At 41.9% G+C, this 19,646-nt stretch overlaps 1 protein-coding gene across 1 annotated transcript in view; it reads left to right on the forward strand.

Moving 5' to 3' along the window:
- Window positions 1–19,646, forward strand: part of LOC135113516 (uncharacterized) — a 179,935-nt gene that overhangs the window by 77,718 nt on the left and 82,571 nt on the right. The window contains 1 exon segment of the mRNA XM_064028755.1: window positions 10,776–10,944. Within this exon segment, the coding sequence (XP_063884825.1) occupies window positions 10,776–10,944 (169 nt within the window).

The following is a 19,646-nucleotide window of genomic DNA, read 5'->3' on the forward strand; positions in this document are numbered from 1 at the left end:
TTTCTTTCACATTCTTTTCTTCTTTACTTTTTCCTGTCTTCCCTTTCCTCCCTTTCCTTTCTTTTGCTTTTACATTTATTCGTTTTCTCCTATTTTTGTTTCACTTTTCACTCCCTTCATTCTTTATCATGATAATCTCCCCCTACCACCACCACCACCACCATCACCACCACCACCACCACAGTTGCATCCACCAGTCATCGATTTTAGCTCCACTGTATTGACTGTCCCTCCACCACCACCACCACCATCGCCGCCGCAAGTACCACACTAGTCTTGCGTTCCTTCACCACCATCATCACTATCACCACCACCACCATCACCACCATCACCTACACGCCCCGTCGCGCCAAGTGCCTCGATTCATCTATCGCGTTCTCTTTTATTTTCTATTTTTTTACCCTCATATCTCTCTCTCTCTCTCTCTCTCTCTCTCTCTCTCTCTCTCTCTCTCTCTCTCTCTCTCTCTCTCTCTCTCTCTCTCTCTCTCTCTCTCTCTCTCTCGCTTCATTATCTCGTCGACAATTGCCTTTATTTTCCTGCGGCGCGAGTTTGCCTCAGTTAGGATCGGTTTGCTTAACTTGGCCATTTAGGGAAGTTAAGGGAAGTTCTGCTTGAGTTTTCCGTCGCCACAAGGTAAATAAGTTTTCGTTTGGGCCGCGTTAGGTTGGCTTATCATAATGGCCACTTGTTTTCCCGCCATCCCGCTACCTTTTCTCTTTCTGCTTCACTGTTTTTTTTCTTCGTTTAACTTTTTTTTTTTTTTTTTGTAATGTTATCTGATCGTGAAACTTTTTTTGCATCATTTCTTCTTCGCTTCCTCCTCCTCCTCTTCTTCTTTCCCTCTCTCTCGTCCTCTTCTTTTTCATCTGCTTTAGTGTCTCTCTTCAGCGTCCTTCTCCTCATCATCTTTGCTTATTCCTCCTTTTCTGTCTCCTCTTGTCTCGTTTTTCCTTCCTTCCTCTTATTATCCTTATTTTTCCTCAGTTCCGGTATCCTTTACTCCTCCTCCTCCTCCTCCTCCTCCTCCTCCTTCGTAATGGCACTAAAGATGATTATTCTAAAGTTTTGTTATTCTTTTTCTTCTTCCTTTTCATTACTGTGATCTTAAATGCGTGCGTGTGTGTGTGTGTGTGTGTGTGTGTGTGTGTGTGTGTGTGTGTGTGTGTGTGTGTGTGTGTGTGTGTGCGCCTACGTTTCTCATCCATCGTCAGGTTTTCCGATGACTTACTGTGCCTCCCCTTCCGGACACCTGCCCTCCTGCCCTCCTGCCCTCCTGTCGGTGACCGTGGAGAGTGATCGCCTGGAGAAGAATTGAGGAGACTTATGGCCAGTGTATGAAGGGGGTGACGGCCATTTGTATCGGTCATTTTCCCCACAAATTCTCAATCGAAGAGGAGGAGGAATTGTGAATGTCCCCTATACCTATGAGTCATAAGACCGAGAGAGAGAGAGAGAGAGAGAGAGAGAGAGAGAGAGAGAGAGAGAGAGAGAGAGAGAGAGAGAGAGAGAGAGAGAGAGAATGGAAATTACGTGTTTTATAAAATTCTAAGTGTTTTATAAAATTCTAGTTTCCGTGGAGATGAAGGAGGGAGAGGAGCTGTTAGTGATTTTATATAATGAGAGGAAATGAAGAAAAAAACGTGATTATAAAAAAAGGCAGTGACTGATACTAAGTGAATATGATTGATTTACTGTTTGTGTTGTTTATGTCTTCTTATTTATTTGTTTATTTCAGCTGTTTCATCTAACTTCTTTTAATTTCCATTTATTTACCTTATTTTGCTTTTTTTTATTATTATTTCTTGTCTCCTCACTGGCTGTTCCAATCCATGTCTTCTCTTCCTCTTCTTCCTCCTCCTCTTTTTTTCGTCGTCATATTTATTCTCTTCCATCATTATTCGCATTTTTTTTTCAGCTTGTGTTGTTATTGCGTTCCTCCTCCTCCTCCTCCTCCTCCTCCTCCTCCTCCTCCTCCTCCTCCTCCTCCTCCTCCTCCTCCTCTCCGCACATTCCTCCTCCTCACCTGTAGCCGTCAGGTGGCGTGGGAATCAAATCACTCTTGGTATGTTCAGTCTCTTATTGCGAGTTTGTTCTCTATTCTGATTTATTCTTAGCATGACCTGTCTGCTTAATAATGTAGGAGATGAATAAGTAAACAGTGAATTAAATAAGTGTATGAATAATGAAATGAATAGAACTAGAAATAGAACTTTAATGCAATCAGTAAGAAAAAATAATAATCACCATTTAGTTTGACTTATCTGTGTTTACTGGAAATAAACTACATATAAATACACGTATATATTAATAATTAAATGAAGACAGAAAGAGAAATGGGATCAGTAATAGATTTTTTAGAAGTATAAAAGAAGTTAGGAAATTTTTTTTATATTCTGAGGCAGCGATGGGGAAATTCACACGCAAGGTACCTGAGTCTTGAGAGGCGGAGTTTATGACGCAATATACCACCAGGTTGACGAGCATTGTTATTCATTAATCCCCACTCGCTATTCATTCACCGGCCATTCTGCCTTCATTCATTCACGCGCGGGGCTCAAGAGGCCCTTCGGACAGGCGATAAAATTTCATCTCGTGGCTTCATTGCCCTTCAGAGGAACACTTGGCGGCCCCCATTCCCCGCGGCCTTCAATGAGAGCACTCAGTCCCGTCTCGACCAAGGCTGCGTCAGGATATAAGCTGCGTCCTCCTTGTCAGCGCCCTCAGGAAGTTACTAGAGGAACAAATAATAGAAATCCAACATCGATAAACACATTCCATGACTCCTCTTCCTCTTCTTGCTACTCGTTCTCCTCCTCCTCTAACTCAAGAATCTGTAATGGTAGAATGACCAAACAACCTCATTAGGCCAAATAGGGTTGTTGCTTTATGTTTATTTTCTTTGTATTCCTTTATATTCCCCCCTCTTCCTCCTCCTCCTCCTCCTCCTCCTCCTCCTCCTCCTCCTCCTCCTCCTCCTGTCATCAGCAAGGAGTTAAATACACACCAAAAATTACCTCATATTTTAAGGAGACGGCAGTGCTTCAATGTATCACCGTGATTACAAGGCAGGTCGTGAAGTGTGGAACTTTATACCTTGGCGAGACTCGTCAGGGAGGCAACACAGTGAATTGTTGGCCAGTGTGTTAAGTGACTGAGTTTGTGATGCTGGGGAGGAGCGCGGGTTTGTGTCACTGACTGCCTCTGTACTGCATGTTTGAGTGGCTGTAGAGAGAGAGAGGGAGAGAGAATGTGTATGTGTGTGTGTGTGTGCGCTTATGCAAGAGTGGCAGTGATCAAGGGCAACAAAACTGAAGGGAAAAAAATAAAAGCTCCCGTGAAAGTGCCAGTCCCTTAAGAAGACAGTCAGATAGTAAGCCCAGAATTACATTGCGAAGTGTCTCGACTCCTTCCACTTGAAATGAAAGGGTTTGAGTGATACGCAGAAGGAAATACAGAGGCAGGCAGAAAATTCCAGAGTTTACTTGTAAGAATGAGAATACTGGTCAACTCTTGCAATAGGGAGGTGGACAGGTGTGTGTATGTGCGTGCGCTTTGTCTCTCTCTCTCTCTCTCTCTCTCTCTCTCTCTCTCTCTCTCTCTCTCTCTCTCTCTCTCTCTCTCTCTCTCTCTCTCTCTCTCTCTCTCTCTCTCTCTCTCTCTCTGAATAATGGATCAAGGAGTACTCCATAAATATTGTGTTTGCGGACAGAGAGGGAGCAAGAGAGAGAGAGAGAGAGAGAGAGAGAGAGAGAGAGAGAGAGAGAGAGAGAGAGAGAGAGAGAGAGAGAGAATCACCAGGGATCAATAGTCAATATATAATAGAGAAAGAGAAATGAGGGAGGAACACTGCACCTCGATCTGACATGCCGGGACCAGGATGCGAGACTCAGAGGGTGACTAGCAAGAGAAACCCGAGAGTGAAACCTGTGCTGCCTTACGTGTTAAATGAGTGAATAGAATCAGCCTGGAGTGTTTGAAGTTAACGTAGAAAATGGAGACAGTAGATAGATAATAGACTGTGAGGAAAGGATGGGAAGAGAGGACGTGATGAAAATAAGCTGAAAGGAGGAACAGGATAAATAGGGTGATTTACTTTAGTGTGAGTGAATAAAGGGAGAATAAAGAGATTAAGTAGGTAGGAGATCGAGAAGAAAGGAGAGTGATAAAAAAAAAAATGGATAGGAGAAACAGAATGAGTGAGTGAGTGAGTGAATTTAGCATGAGGGAATGGAATTAGGTGAGAAGGAAGATGATAAAATGAAAAAATAAATAAATAAATAAAGACAGGCGAAAAAATAAGGTGAAGAAATGAGAAAAGAGGAGGAGAAAAAATACGAAGAGATGAAATTATGGATGGAAGATAGAAGTAAAATAAGAAAAATGCGAAAGGAGAAGAGGACAAAGAAAATGGACGAAGACGAAGAGGATGAAGAAGAAAATAAAAAATAAAGGAAGAAAAATATGAAAATAGAAAGGAAGGCCAAAGAAAATTAATAAAGAGGAGGAAGGAAGAAAGAGAGGGAGAACAACACGAAAAGGGAATGAGAAGACAAAGGAAATGTATAGAAAGGAGGCAGAAAATAGAAATGAAAGGAGAAAATACCGAAAAAAGGAAGGGAAGGACAAAGAAAATAAATAAAGAGGAGGAGGAGAAGGAAGAAGAAAATAGAAATAAAGAAAGAAAAATATGAAAATGGAAGGAAAGACAAATAGAATGGATGAAGAAAATAAGAGGCAAGGAAGAAAATATATGAAAAGGGAAAGGAAAGATAAAGATAATGAATAAAGAGGAGGAGGGAGAGGAAGGAGGAAGAAACGGTAGATAAGCGGCGTTAAAAGGACCAGAAGAAATTGAAAATACAATAACGTCGATTACTTTATTGTCAATGTTACCTTACGTGGCCCGCGGCGGTCTCTCTCTCTCTCTCTCTCTCTCTCTCTCTCTCTCTCTCTCTCTCTCTCTCTCTCTCTCTCTCTCTCTCTCTCTCTCTCTCTCTCTCTCTCTCTCTCTACCATCTCAAGTCCTTCTCCCATTTGCTGTCTTTCTCTTTCCAATTCCCTCCTCCTCTCCTTCCTTCTCTCTCCCTCTCTCCCTCCCTCTCCCTCTCTCTCCTTCTCCCTCTCCCTCTCCCTCTCTCCCCCTCCTTCACTTTCCCTAATAAAGACGAAGAGCTACAGCGACTTGTATTTCGAGCCACCAGATGCTCTCTCTCTCTCTCTCTCTCTCTCTCTCTCTCTCTCTCTCTCTCTCTCTCTCTCTCTCTCTCTCTCTCTCTCTCTCTCTCTCTCTCTCTCTCTCTCTCTCTCTCATTGTTCTTGCATTTATTTTGTTTCATTTCTTATTAATTTCTCCTCCTTCCCTTTTCCTCTCTTCTTGTATATCTCCTTTTCTTTCTTCCTTACAGTTCCTCTATTCATCCATCCTCTCTGGTTCCTTATTCTTCTCTAAGTACATTCGTATTTCTTTCCCCTCACACCTTCTGGTTCTCGTGTTTCGTCCTTCCTTTTTTTTTTTTTTTATATCTTTGCCTCAGTTATTCTCGTCTCGTTCCCTTATATATTTCACACTAATAGTACTTCCACATGTGTTAAATCTACGTACACTTATTTATTCCCTCTAACTCGGTACCCTTTCCTTCCCCTGACGTGCCTCTTCTTCCTGTCCCCCTCCCCCTTTTTTTTTTTTTTTTTTTTTTATATATATATATAGTCTTTCATTGGTTCGTTATAGTCTACACTCCAACATTTATTCATTTCTCTTTTTTTCTTATTCATTCTTTGCTTCGTTATATTTCACACAAGTTTATTCATTTGCTTTTTTTTTTCTTGCTTATTGTTTCGTTATATTTTATACTCGTATGTTTATCTGTTTCTTTTTCTTACTCATCCGTTGCTTCGTTATATTTTACAATCTTACATTTACTTATTTCTCTATAATCTAAATAATCTCCTCTTCCTATCTACTTATTTCTATCTACTTATTTCTATCTTATTTCACATTTAACTCATACTTAACTTCAATCTTTCATCCTTTTGTACTGATAAACTCTGAACTCCCTGCCTGCTTCTCTGCTCCTTCTTGCCTGTGACTTAAACTCTTTCAGAAGGGAGGGTTCAAGATTCTTACCATTGTGATTTTTTTTACTTGCTTTCTGACTGTCTCACGGGACTGCCAGCGTTAGTGAGCCTTTTCCTTCCCGGCTGTGTTGCCCTTGGCCAGAGTCCCGCTTACATAAAAAATTACGAATACTACCTTTTTTTTTTCTATTTTTTCACATTCAGTACCACCACATGTTCATCACCCTGTTTTTTTTCACGTCCCCGTCAGTGGATAGCGTCTTTTTCCTATCCACCTTCATTCCCCGTTATTCACCTTTTCCTTCATACATCACACTTAACTACCACTTCTTCACACTCTCAGTACAAACACATGTCGTAAATCCCCGCCCCGCCAAGCCACCGTCACATGGTAGCGTCTTCCTCCCTTGTAACATCCCCCTCAGCAGCTCACATTTCCCCTTCATTCACCCTCCTTCCCGCCACAGGATCCCATTGGTGAGGCCTAAGGCACCGCTGGGCCGCCCGTCTTGACAGGGGAATCTCGTAATGGGGAGAAAAACTGTTTTAATTTACTCAAAGACCTTCCCGCTGCCTCGTCCTCTTCCCGTGGCCACAGTAGGCAAGTCAGACTGCCGCTGATGCCTCGAGGAGCGTTGACCTTTTGTTTTGTGTTGTCTTTGGGAGTAATTGGATTGGGAGGGTGTTTTTTTTTTTTTCCAGTGTGTTTGTGTGTGTGTGTGTGTGTGTGTGTGTGTGTGTGTGTGTGTGTGTGTGTGTGTGTGTTTGTGTGAGTGTGTGTGTGTATATGAGGGCTGGTGGATTGTGTGTATGTCTATGGCTGTGTTTGTTTCTCTGTGTGTGTGTGTGTGTGTGTGTTGGGGGAGAAGTTAGCATTCTCTCTCTCTCTCTCTCTCTCTCTCTCTCTCTCTCTCTCTCTCTCTCTCTCTCTCTCTCTCTCTCTCTCTCTCTCTCTCTCTCTCTCTCTCTCTCTCTAAACATTTTGGCGTGGGTTTTATGTCCGTGGTGTTAAATTTGTAATGGTTCATGTTGAGAGAGAGAGAGAGAGAGAGAGAGAGAGAGAGAGAGAGAGAGAGAGAGAGAGAGAGAGGGAGGGAGGGAGGGAGGGAGGGAGAGGGGGGTGCATTCAGACATTATCAAGACATATCCGAAGTGAAGACTCACATAGAACTGAGAAACCATACTCTCTCTCTCTCTCTCTCTCTCTCTCTCTCTCTCTCTCTCTCTCTCTCTCTCTCTCTCTCTCTCTCTCTCTTTCATCCCCACGATCAATACCACGTAGTTATCTCATTTTCTTTAATTTAACCTAATTATACACACGCTTATTATTCACTAACATTAACATTCACTCTACAAATAGCATCCTCAAAAGTCCTACAGGATCCTTACATCCAGTCCCTCCTATTGAACTGATATTGGTAGGATGAAGGAAAGAGGAACAGCTGGTGTGATGAGAGGAACCTATCACCACCACCACCACCACCACCAGCATCGCCTCCTGCAGGATAGAAGGACTGCAATAATTCGCAGGGAGAAGCAGCGTGCGTGGCCTAGACGGGTAGCTACGGGGAACTTTCTCAGGGGCGTTGTACCTGAGACGTGGAGTTTACGAGACGGGGGAAGAAGAAAGGAAGGAGGCGGAGAGGTAGAGGAGAGGAGGACTGGAGGGTAGCAGAGGAGGGCGAGATTATGAGTGATAGACGGAGGAGGAAAGGAAGAAAGGAGTTGTTGGGAAGAAAAGACGAGGGAGAAGGAGAGTTTGAGAAGTTGATGGACACAGAAAGGAGGGATGGTAGAATGTGGAAGTACAGATGGAAGGGGGAGGAAAAGGATGGAGTGGGGGAGTGTGAGAGGTAAATGGAGCGAGAAAGGAGGGAGAAGTAGCGGTAGGGAGAAAGGGAGAGGAGAGGTTGAGACCGAAGGAGGAGGGAAAAGAGAGCAAGAGGTAAAAGCTGAGGGAGGAAGGGAGAGAAGGAAATGTAGAAACAAGAGGGTCAGTAAAGAGGAATGAAGACAGAAAGAAGTAGAGACGGGATAAAGAGGAAAGAGAGAAGGAAAATGAAAACTTAAGAAACACAGGAAGAAAATACAAATGAAAAAAAAAATACAGCAGCAGACATTTTGCCCCCCATGACACTGTTTACGACAACTTGTACCGTCTAACCTAAAAAAAACTATAGGACAGAAAGGAAAAGAAAGGCAGAAACGAAAATGAAAAAAGAAAAAGAGATATTGACGGTGGAATGGGAAAGGAAGGAAGGAACCAGAGGGAGGGAGAAGGAAGGGGTACTAGAGAGAAAGGCAGAAAGGAGAACGGGTAAGAGGAAAGAAATAGAGAGAGACGGTGAAAATGGGAAAGGAGGAAAAGGAGACGTAGAGGGAGGAAGGAACCAGAGAGAGAGAGAGAGAGAGAGAGAGAGAAGAGAGAGAGAGAGAGAGAGAGAGAGAGAGAAGAGGAACTAGTATGTAGGATGTGGACCTGGGAAATATGAGGCGACCCTTGTATATTGGGGAATGGCGTGCCGAGGGGAGGAACGGGCGCCGCGAACTGCCTCCCTCATGTTTTAAAAGTCCAAGGATCGGTTTTTGCTCTTTTTTTTCTTTTTTTGCGTGTGTGCGTGTCTTGCGTACTGTCTGTGTGTGTGTATGTGTGTGTGTGAGTGTATGTAGGGTGAGAGAGAGAGAGAGAGAGAGAGAGAGAGAGAGAGAGAGAGAGGTAGGTTAGCCAAAGGAAACTCGCAATTTAATTTACGCTGAAGGTTCGTACAAGCATCCGAATCAGGCGAACCATTTTTTCTCCTTACGTGCGAAGCTTCGAAACCTGAAAGTGAACGCCCGAGAGAGAGAGAGAGAGAGGGAGAGAGAGAGAGAGAGAGAGAGAGAGAGAGAGAGAGAGAGAGAGAGACGCGTGCGTACTCCCAAGTGCCAATATCTGTCTTGTGTGCGTGTGTGTGTGTGTGTGTGTGTGTGTGTGCCCCCTGTAAATTTATAATGAAAGCAGAGTCATGCACATTACTAACCCACCCACCGCACAAGTTCATCCACACCAGAGGAATGAAAAAAAATAAAATAAAAATACCGCACCACTGAGTACTAACATCACAACTCACTCGAAAGAAAAAAATAATAAAAACTTGATACTTTGGTCATGAAATATTTCAAACCCACACCTGGAGCGCCATTTTTATCCAACTTATTCACATGACATCGACCACAGGCGCCAGTAACACTTATGGCGGCCAGGGAGGAGGAGGAGGAGGAGGAGGAGGAGAAGGAAGAAGAAGAAGAACAAGAGCAGGCAACAGTAGCGGAGAGGAAGAGGAGGAAGTAGAGCAAGCAACAGTATCGAGGAGGAAGAAGAAGAGGAGGAGAGAAATATGGGAGTGAAAGAAAGAGAAAATATGGAAGTGAAAGAAGAGGAGGAGGAGGAAAAAGAGGAAGAAGAAGAGGATGAGGAGAGAAATATGGAACTGAAAGAGAAAGAAAAAGAGGTGGAAGAAGAGGAGGAAGGGAGAAATGCAGAACTGAAAGAAGAAAAGAAGGAGAAGGAGAGAAGAAGAAGAGGATGAGAGAAATATGGGAACTGGAAGAAGAGGAAGAGGAAGAAGAAGAAAAGGAGGAGGAAAAGAATGAAGTAGGAGTAGAGGAGGAGGAGGAGGAGAGGAATATAGAAGAGAAAGAAGAGGAAGAGGAGGAGGAGAGAAATATAGAAGTGAAACTGAAAGAGGAGAAGGAAGATGTTGATTGACTGATTAACTGATTGGCTGAGTGAAAATTTGCCTTGCACTGGGGATGAATGAGGAAATGGAGAAGGTGGAGAAGGAAGAGGAAAGAGGAGGGAAACCAAGTAAAAGTAGATAAACAAGAATAAGAAAAACAGGAAGAACCACCAACAGTAGTAGTAGTAGTAGTAGTAGTAGTAGTAGTAGTAGTAAAAAAAACAGCACCATAAACAACGAGAAGGAGGAAGAGAGAGAGGAGGAATACATGTTTAAATATAAATGAATGAAGTGAATACCAAAAGTTCACGAGGGAGACTGGAAGAAAAAAAAAAGGAAGAGGAAGTAGAGAAGTAGGAAGAGGAAGAGAAAATATAGATTAATCGACACAAGAGAGAGAGAGAGAGAGAGAGAGAGAGAGAGAGAGAGAGAGAGAGAGAGAGAGAGAGAGAGAGAGAGAGAGAGAGAGAGAGAGAGAGAGAGAAGTGAAAGTGAGTGAATTGACTGCGCAGCTTTAAGAGAAAAAAAATGTATTGCTTGATACTGTTTACGCTGCACTGTTGACGGAGTGGCGTGCGGGCAGGTTGAGCTCAATAAATTCACCATTGCAGCGGCACAGGTGAACAGTTCCAGCACAGGTGTGTCACGTGATGAGGGACGGCCAGGTGTCACGGAACTGGTTTTGCTCCGTGTGATGGGAATGGGATTGATTGATTGTGTAGTTGGGATGTGATGGGTTTGATATTAGATTTTTTTTTTTTTTTTTTTTTTCTTTTTCTTTTTTTTTCTTTTTTACTATTTTTTAGGTCTATTTTGATGTATTATTTTGTGTACTTTTTTTTTTTAATGGACCTCCCTCTCTCTCTGTCTCGCTTTCTCTCTCTCCCTCGCTCTCTCATCTCTCTCATCTCCCAATCTTCCTACATACAAGCAATGTAAACCCACTAACTCCCCCTTCTTCTGCCCCTCCCTCAGCGTCGGTGCGGCTGCCACCTGAACAGCCTGGGCAGTTTAGGTTACTGTGTGGTGGTGCTGGGACTCACTACCTACGTGATCGCCACCGAGGTGCAGCAGTTCCTCAAGTACCTGAACCTTCCCTGGCCCCACCACAGCCTCCCGAGCCTCGAACTCAACGTCCACATCGGTAAGTCAGGAGTTCTGGTCTTACATATTTAAATTTTGTTTCCCTTGTGTCTTTGTGATGTACGTTTTCTGTGGTGTTGATGTGTTGTGTTGGGTTAGTGTTTCTCTCTGTCTCTCTCTCTCTCTCTCTCTCTCTCTCTCTCTCTCTCTCTCTCTCTCTCTCTCTCTCTCTCTCTCTCTCTCTCTCTCTCTCTCGTTTAGCAGGATAAAACATCGTCCCTATCAGTTTATTTTCTTTCTCTCCCTCTCACTTCCTCTCGCTTCTCCTCCTCCTCTTCCTCCTCTCCTCTCTCCCCAACAGGTTCAGGAAACACGCCCCTATCAGTTTCTGCCTCCTCTCTCTCGCTCTCTCTTTCTCCCTCTCTCTTTCTCTCCCTTCCTCTCCCTTCTTCCCTTTCTCCCTTGTCCCCTCAAAATCAATAACGTTTTCTGGCTCAGTTTGGCCCCAGAATCAATAGCGTTTTATGTTCATTATATTAATTTGCCTCTGAATTTCGTCACACACGGAAACTCGCAGCTTTTATACCTATTTTGTATTTCATTCTTACCAAACTTCTCTCCCATTACTTGCTTCCCCAGTCCCGTCCACATATCTTGTATCGTCACACACGCGGACTCACAATTTCTGGCCTTGTCGTGAAGTGCCTGAAAACTTTTCTTATTCATCGCCAGTGTGTCCAGATGTCCAGATAATCATGTTTTCTCCTCCTTTCTTGCTTCTGTATTTGTTGTTGCCTTGATATCTCATAAGGATTCATTTCAAAGGCCACAGGAGTTCTTAGTCTGGTTCTCATTTTATTTTTCCACTAATGATGCAGAATCGTTGTTAAAGCATCACTAGTCACCTTTAGAATCCTTGATAACTTAACGTAACCTAACCTTCATAACGTAATCTAACCTTAATAACCTAACCTAACCTAACCTAACGTAACCTAACCTAACCTTCATAACCTAACCTAACCTTCATAACCTAAAACTAACCTAACCTAACCTTTATAACCAAATTTATCCTTGGTAACTTAATCTATCCTTGGTAACCTAACCTAACCTAACCACCACTACCACTAGAGCCAGTAATCGTTGTTAATCCACCGCTAGAGTCACCCTTGGAAACTTTATAACTACCAGTACCACCAGTATATAGAGGCAGGTTAGGTTAGGTTACGATAAGACGCCAGGCCATTCAAGATTTCGATCCCTTGTTTGTTCTTATTTGAATCAGAGTTACTCCTTAGTTGGGGAGGTTATTTGATGCTGATATTGGCTATGGGTGCGTGAAAGTGCCCCTCCAAAGTTCTTATTTATATGTAAAACTTGGCCAACTCCACGTCGCCGGCTGGAGAGGCGAAGCAAATACTTATAAACTTGCACCATTCCGAGAGTCTTATAAGTAAACTGAAGTAAATTGTGACGCTAGGAAGTACATGTTTTGTCATCTTGTAGCTTTTTCTCCAGTACCCCCTTCCAGTGTTAAGCTCGCAGTCCGTTTTCTTTCTTTTTTTCCTTTTTTTTCCCCCTCTATTCTTTTCCTCCAGGGAGCAACGCACGACAAGCTTTTTTTTTCCCAGTTTTTCCTTCCTTCCAGTCTTCCTTCACGTTCCTTTTGTATAGTTTTAAGTCTCAAAGCGCGTCTGTACTCGTATGAAGAAGAAAAGTTTGGTCTTCCTTCTTAAGCGTAAAATTTTGCAAGGACGTACCGTGTGTGTGTGTGTGTGTGTGTGTGTGTGTGTGTGTACAGGGGACTTTTTAAAGCTCAGTAATAAATGTTAAGCAGGTTGAATTATGGAGCGCAATGTTCTCCCGTGATGGCGCCAGGTGGAGCCTCTGCCCAGGTAATGAAATAATTAGACAGTACTGCCCCATAACCTCCCGCACCCCCCCCCACCCTTCCCTCCCTTCGTCCCCTTCCGTCCCTTCCCTCACTTCCTACTCTTCCCTGCCACACTTTTTCTTTCCTTCCACTTCTCCTTCTTCCTGTTCCTCCTTCCTCTTCCGGCGTGTCTCCTGCTAGTGATTCCCTTTGCTTTCCTCTCCTCTCTTCTCTTCTCCTTTCCCTTCTTACTTCCGTGCTCCTTTTAATTATTCCGCGTATCCTTTCTTACTTCTTTCGTTCTTTATTGTTTTCTTTTTCTTTTTTTACTTTTTTTTGTGATAAATTCCTATTATATGTTTTCTTTCAGTCTCCCACCTCTTTCTTTTTCCTTCTTTATCGTTCTTCGTCTATATTTTTTTTCTTTTGTTCATGTCTCCCCTTCCTACTTTCGTTATTTTCTCATCTCAGTTACTTCTTCCTTCCCTTTCTTCCTTTACCTATTTGTATTTAATTCCGACTTCGCCTCCTCTGCTTTCCTTCATTTACAGACTTCCCTCATCACTTCTTCCTTTGCTTCCTGCGTCACTCAATGGGTTATTATTTTTTCTTCGCCTTTTCCGTTCTGTTTTCCTTTTTTTTCTTTCACTTCCTTTTTTTTCTTTCCTTCTTTCTTTTTAACCTCCTTTGCCTTTTGTTCCTTCTCAACGTGTCCTTTCATTTTTTCCTGTCTCTTTTAAGTCGTGTAACTGCAGCATTTCCCACACACACACACACACACACACACACACACACACACACACACACACACACACACACACACACACACACACACACACACACACACACACACACACACACACACACACGGTGATTGGGTCTGACTCTCTCGCGCTTGTTTGTTCTCTCCACTAAATTGGAAGAATGAGAAAGGTCCACGAAGGCACAGACCAAACAGACCAAACAGGAATCCAAATTGATCTTCGTATTCTTGACTCTCTCTCTCTCTCTCTCTCTCTCTCTCTCTCTCTCTCTCTCTCTCTCTCTCTCTCTCTCTCTCTCTCTCTCTCTCTCTCTCTCTCTCTCTCTCTCTCTCTCTCTCTCTCAGCGGAATGGTAATGAGCTGCCTCTCTTTTGCTTTCTTTTTTCTCTCTTTCAGGTGTTGTTTATGTAAATGGAGAGGTGAGAGAGAGAGAGAGAGAGAGAGAGAGAGAGAGAGAGAAACAATAGCAGAAAGAGACTAATTTTTTCTCTCTTTAGCCTGAATCGATTGTGCGTCATATCAGTTATTTAGACAAAAAAAAGTAATGTAAACCAGAAGAAAAAACTGAAACATTACAAACTCTGTATCTATGAATGCTTCTGGTTTTTCCCAAGCATTAGAAAATCATTTGGCTCACGTTTAGAATACAATTTCAAAAGATACCATTGACAGGAAAGCGATTCGACATTTAATTAAAACAACTAGTTCAAATCTTCAACCGTTTGTAATTGTATTTTCTGCTTAGTAGAATGTAGGGGTTACTCAGATAACAAGCGTCCTGTCTTCAGCAGTCAGAGGATTAAAGTGTGTGGGAGCGGTATTAGTCATTTAAGTGCCTCTCATTGACGCTTTTCACTGCAGTATCTAATGGTTATATTAAGGAACAAAAATATAAATGAGTAACGATACATGAAGAATGATTTCTAATGTAAAATATAAACCTTGAACTTTCCTGTTTTGGTTCAGCGTCTCAAAGGGGTTTTACAGCTACTCTCATGCCTCAGAGGTCCGTGAGAGGTTTATTTCACTTCTTCAATGGGAATATAAAAGCGAAACATAAGTGATTAAAGTGCAGAAAAATTTAAGAGCAAGTTTGTTAGCCATCCTCACCAAGCGACGCTCAGGCCACGTTGTCTTTGAGAGGCGAAGCGAGGCGCGGGAGGGTCGTGGCGTGAAGAAGGCTTGAGAGGCTCGAGGTAGTACTGTAAGTGTTGGACGCGAGGTGGAGGTGAAAACTGCAAAGATAAATGGATTCGTTTGTCTCTGCACTTGTCTGGGGTTGTAGTGACTCGGAGATAAAAATAAAAAAAAGAAACCTGTCTGCCTTGGAAATAGGAATATTTGTTGAGTTCTGAGTTCTGGGTAATGCATACAGTACCCTAACGCAATCTACTGGATGGGTGTCTCTACTTGTCTCAGGACGTAATGATGCGGGAGTAAAAGAGAGAAAGAGGAGCCTGTGTGCCTTGGAAGTTGGAATATCCTGTTGAATTTTAAGCGTTAGGTGAAGGATAAACTTACCTCATATAACGTACTGGATGGGAAGGCTGAAAAATTACTTGGCGTTGCTGTGAATTTGTGTCCTGAAAATAAAAATGAGACCTTAAGCATGAACAGACTCTAATGTGGTATTGCTAAAATGAGAGACTGTCTTGAAACTCAGAATATTTCCTTGGATTGTGAACAGATCAATGACGTTAAAGGCGAGAAGGTTGTATCTTGAAACTATATACATATCGTGAAATTTTAAACATCTGGTGACGTGTTACTGGATGAGAAGTTCAAAATGACCAGCCTCTGTGTGGAAATCGGAAATATTTTGTTGAGTCTTTAAAACATGACGAGGGAATTTAGTGAATAGGAAGGTTGTAATCATCGAATGTCGAATTATCTTCCTGGCTATAAAAATTTGTGAGATCTTAATTGAGAAGACTTACGCCGCAATGGTGAACGCAGAACCGTGTGTCTTCAAACGTAAAAAAATAAATACACGGTGATTTTTTTCCATACAGTAATGACTCAACGTTGAAACAGGGAGGTTGTCTCTTCAGAATAAAAATATCTTCGCGAACTCTGAACCCTGCGAGGCCTTAATGGATGGGAAGACTAATGACGTAGTGTCGAGGCGAGGGACTGTGCTGAAACTAAAAGTACTTCAATTCTGAGCTCAGGGTGACGGTGGGAGCCTTAATGGACAGGAAAACAGGTGGACGGCCTGATTATGCTTATACCTGTCTAGGCGTGGCTCTGGTGGTAAAGGTGATGAGCGTATGAAAGGCTGCTGAACTAAGGCGCTTATTTTCCTGTCAGTGGTCTTAAATTTACTGAATAAAGACTGGCTCACCCCTGGACGCCGAGGTGACATCCACTGCCTGCCACACCTCACTTTACCTTGTCTTACTTAGCGCACCTTGTCTTGTCTTACCTTGCATTACCACTGTCTTATTTGAGCTCGTCTTACCTCACCTCACCTTGCCTTACCGCGCCTTGCTTCATCTTGACCTACCTTACCTCCCACACTTAGCCTTTCTTATCTTACTTTCCCTTACTGTACCTTCAATACCTCGCCTTACCTTAGCTTACCTGTCACCTGTTCTCTTAATATTCATCTGCAGGATATCCGTCTGGGGTTGAGTTGTATAGGATTACCAATACATAGCAGGACATGAAGGTTATAGAAGGGAAGGAATGGACGGGGGGGGTGGTAGCTTATGTGGTATCCCGTCTGACCACAATCCAAGGAGTCGTGGGTTCGAATCCTAGTCACAAACGGGATTTTCTGGGACGACTGCCCTTCACCCCTTCAACCAACCTCAAAATACGTACCGGTCAGCTGTTGTTGAGAGACGTAGAGCCGGTAGGGAAAGGAGCTGGCCACCCTGCTCTATATATCGAGGCGCGGGAAGGGTGTCACTCTTAAGGCAGCGCTCATGATGAAGTACGGCAGTTTTTTTTTTTTTTTTTTTAACACTCCCTCGTACTTCTCATGTTTTCTCTAATTGCTAACCACTCTGAGACATCTCTTCCTGCTCTCCAGCCATTTCCTACCATTGCACTGACTAAGAAATTGCTAAATCTCCTGTTTTAGTTCACTTTATTTCTTCCCTTGTCAATGTTTATAGGAATTTCATTGTCTTTAGTATTGTGAAATGTTGCATCTCGCGGTGAAAGGGTTGGAGATTAAAACCAGTGCAGGTGAGTCCGACAGGTTGATTGACTTGTGGCCGTGGCTGTACCCGTGTGTCGCTGAGCTTGCAAGGAGGATACAGTGCTGGATAACCTCGCTGATTCGTAGCTCACTGGAGACTAGTGAGCAGGACACGTGTGCATGGAATACATAGTTTATAGTGAATGCTTAAATATTTGCAACACTGTGTGGCCCAAACTGATCCGTCAAACTTTTGTGCACTCGTCCAATTAAATAGGTATTAATGGTATTTTTTTGTGCATATATGAATTGTGTATGACCTAGATAACAAAAAAATTACTGCCGTCACTGTGGTGGAATTACAAACACCACAGCGGCGCGGCCCAAGTTAAATACGAGCCGCGTGTGCCCGGCTTGTGATCGCCAGTAAATCCCACCTGCCCGCCAGCCGCGCAGGTAATGGCGCGGCGCCCCCTACGCCGGCCAGCCCTGGGTGGGACATTTTTTACCCCTTCATACTTTTCCCCTTAGGACATTTTTGCCTTTTTTTTTCCACCTGGACTCATTCACCGCTGGCATTTTCATTTGTGGATATTTTCCTTCTAATATGCCACCGTGGACTGTTTCTTGCTAGGTTTTTTTTTTTTCTTTTTTTTTTTCCTTTTGGGTCTTTTCCCTTGTGGACATTTTTATCAGGGACATTTCCTCTCCTGACTTATTTTCCCTTTATTTTCCGTAGACATATCTTTTCCTAGTATTCAACAGCGGACATTTTCTCTCCAGGCATATTTACTTTTTTTTTATTTATTTATTTATTTTTTTTTTTACATTTTTCCCCCTCGACTTATTCTCCGTACACACTTTCCCCCCGGACATTTCTCAGGAAGGAGGAGGGAGGCTGATCCGCGTAAAGAGAGGCAGGATAGGGTTACACACTGACAGACACAAGGATGGAATACAGCAGAGGTCAAGAATTTAAAAGTTTTGTGACTAAATAGACCGTTAAGTCATTTATAGATACTTTGGTTATGAGATAAAGTAATAAGTGTGAAGGATAACAAAAGATACATAAGATAAACAGTGTGAGATGGGATTATACAGTTTGATACATGCATTTATAGATATTGTAGAGAAATGGTACTTTTGTAGTGTGGTAGATAATGAATCGAGTGTGAAAGCTGATAAAAGAGATGAATAATGTAGAATAGAGATATAATGATAGACTGACAGATACAAGGATTAATACAGATAGTTTAAGTGATTCATACTTAGTCCTGTAGTGAAATAGATAAAGTTTTAAGTATGAGGACTGATAAAAGGAAGATAACTTGAAATAGAGATAGAATGATTTGATGTACGGATAGATAGAGATATTTGCAGGCAGTTTGGTAGTGAAATAGTTTAGTAATTTATAGATCGTTTTGCAGTGAAATAGACAGTTAGGTATTGAGTAAACGAGATTGGCAAACGAGATAAGATGATAGACCAACAGATACAAGAATTGATAGTTTTGTGGCGAAATAGTTTAGTTATATATAGATGGTCTTGTAGTGAAATAGATGAGCGTGAAGACTGGCAAAAGAGAAAATTTGAAAAAGAGATACGATGATAAACCAATTGACACAAGAATTAATAGACAGTTCGGTGGTGAAATAGTTTATTTATCTATACACGAGTAGATGACCTTGTAGTGAAATAGACTTATGTATTGAGTATGAAGGTTGGCAAAAGAGATAGATGATTTGAAAGAGAGACAGGATGATACATTGATAGATATAGGAATTAATAGACAGCTCTGCAGCGCGATAGATGCTTCAGCGTCAGGAGTACAAGCACGCTGCCAGGTGTTCATTTAATTAATGCAGATGTGTGCCTGGCTTTTTTTTTTTTTTTTTGTAATTAATTGACGCGTTCCTATGAGAAAAAGTTAATGTAATGGTTTTTTTTTTTTTTTTTTTTTTTTTTTTTTTTTTTTTTTTTTTTTTTTTTTTTTTCTCTCTCTCTCTTTCCCCCCCCCTCCCCCATCTGATGCTGACTGCCTGGCTCGGGTCAAGGGAAGGAGTGAATGTAAAGATAACCTTGCTAGGAAAAAAAAAAAAAAAGGAAAAAAAGGAAAAAAGGGATAATGAAAAAAAATTACCTAATGAAATGAAAATAAAAGAAAGGGTAAAAAAAGGAATAATGAAAAAAAATTACCTTTGTAGCAAATGAAAGAATAGAAAAATATGTTGAAAAGTGAGAAAATGGAATGAATAAAGTTACCTGTTCTGGTTGTATTTTTGCGTAAATGACTCAATAAAAACCTAGTTTAAAAGAGAATTGATAAAAAGAAGGACTGAATACAGTATGTTCGTAGTATTAATTGAGTAATTTACAAACGTGATGCGAACGTGTTCGTAATCATATGAAAGAAGAAAGGCTATCAGGAAATTGCTTTCATTATTGTTATTTTTGTTGTTGTTGTTGTTGTTGTTGTTGTTGTTATTATTATTTTTATTATTATTATTATCATTATTGTTGTTATTTTTAGTTTTTATTGCTTTTCTTTTTCATCATATTGTTGTTGCTGTTGTTGTTGTTGTTGTTGTTGTTGTTGTTGTTTTCTTCTTTCTTTCTTTTATTTTCCTTCTCATTACTACTACTACTACTACTACTACTACTACTACTACTACTACTACTACTACTACTACTACTACTACTACTGCTACTACTACTACTACTACTACTACTGCTGTTCTTGGTAGTGATGGTGGTGGTATCATCATCATCATCATCACTATCACCATACGAACGAAAATTATTAACACAGTCCCTCTTTAAGCCACTCAGAGTTACGATCCTGTACCAGCAAACAGCATAACGAGGGCCCACCACAACGAGTCCCCAAAAGATCACATTTCACACCCAAGCCTTCTATCACATTCTGTTCTTTCCACTCCCCCGTGCTGCTGTATCCCTTCACTTTGGCACTGCATCATTTTA

The sequence above is a fragment of the Scylla paramamosain genome, chromosome 26 (genome assembly GCF_035594125.1).
Source record: "Scylla paramamosain isolate STU-SP2022 chromosome 26, ASM3559412v1, whole genome shotgun sequence".
Classification (NCBI taxonomy): domain Eukaryota; kingdom Metazoa; phylum Arthropoda; class Malacostraca; order Decapoda; family Portunidae; genus Scylla; species Scylla paramamosain.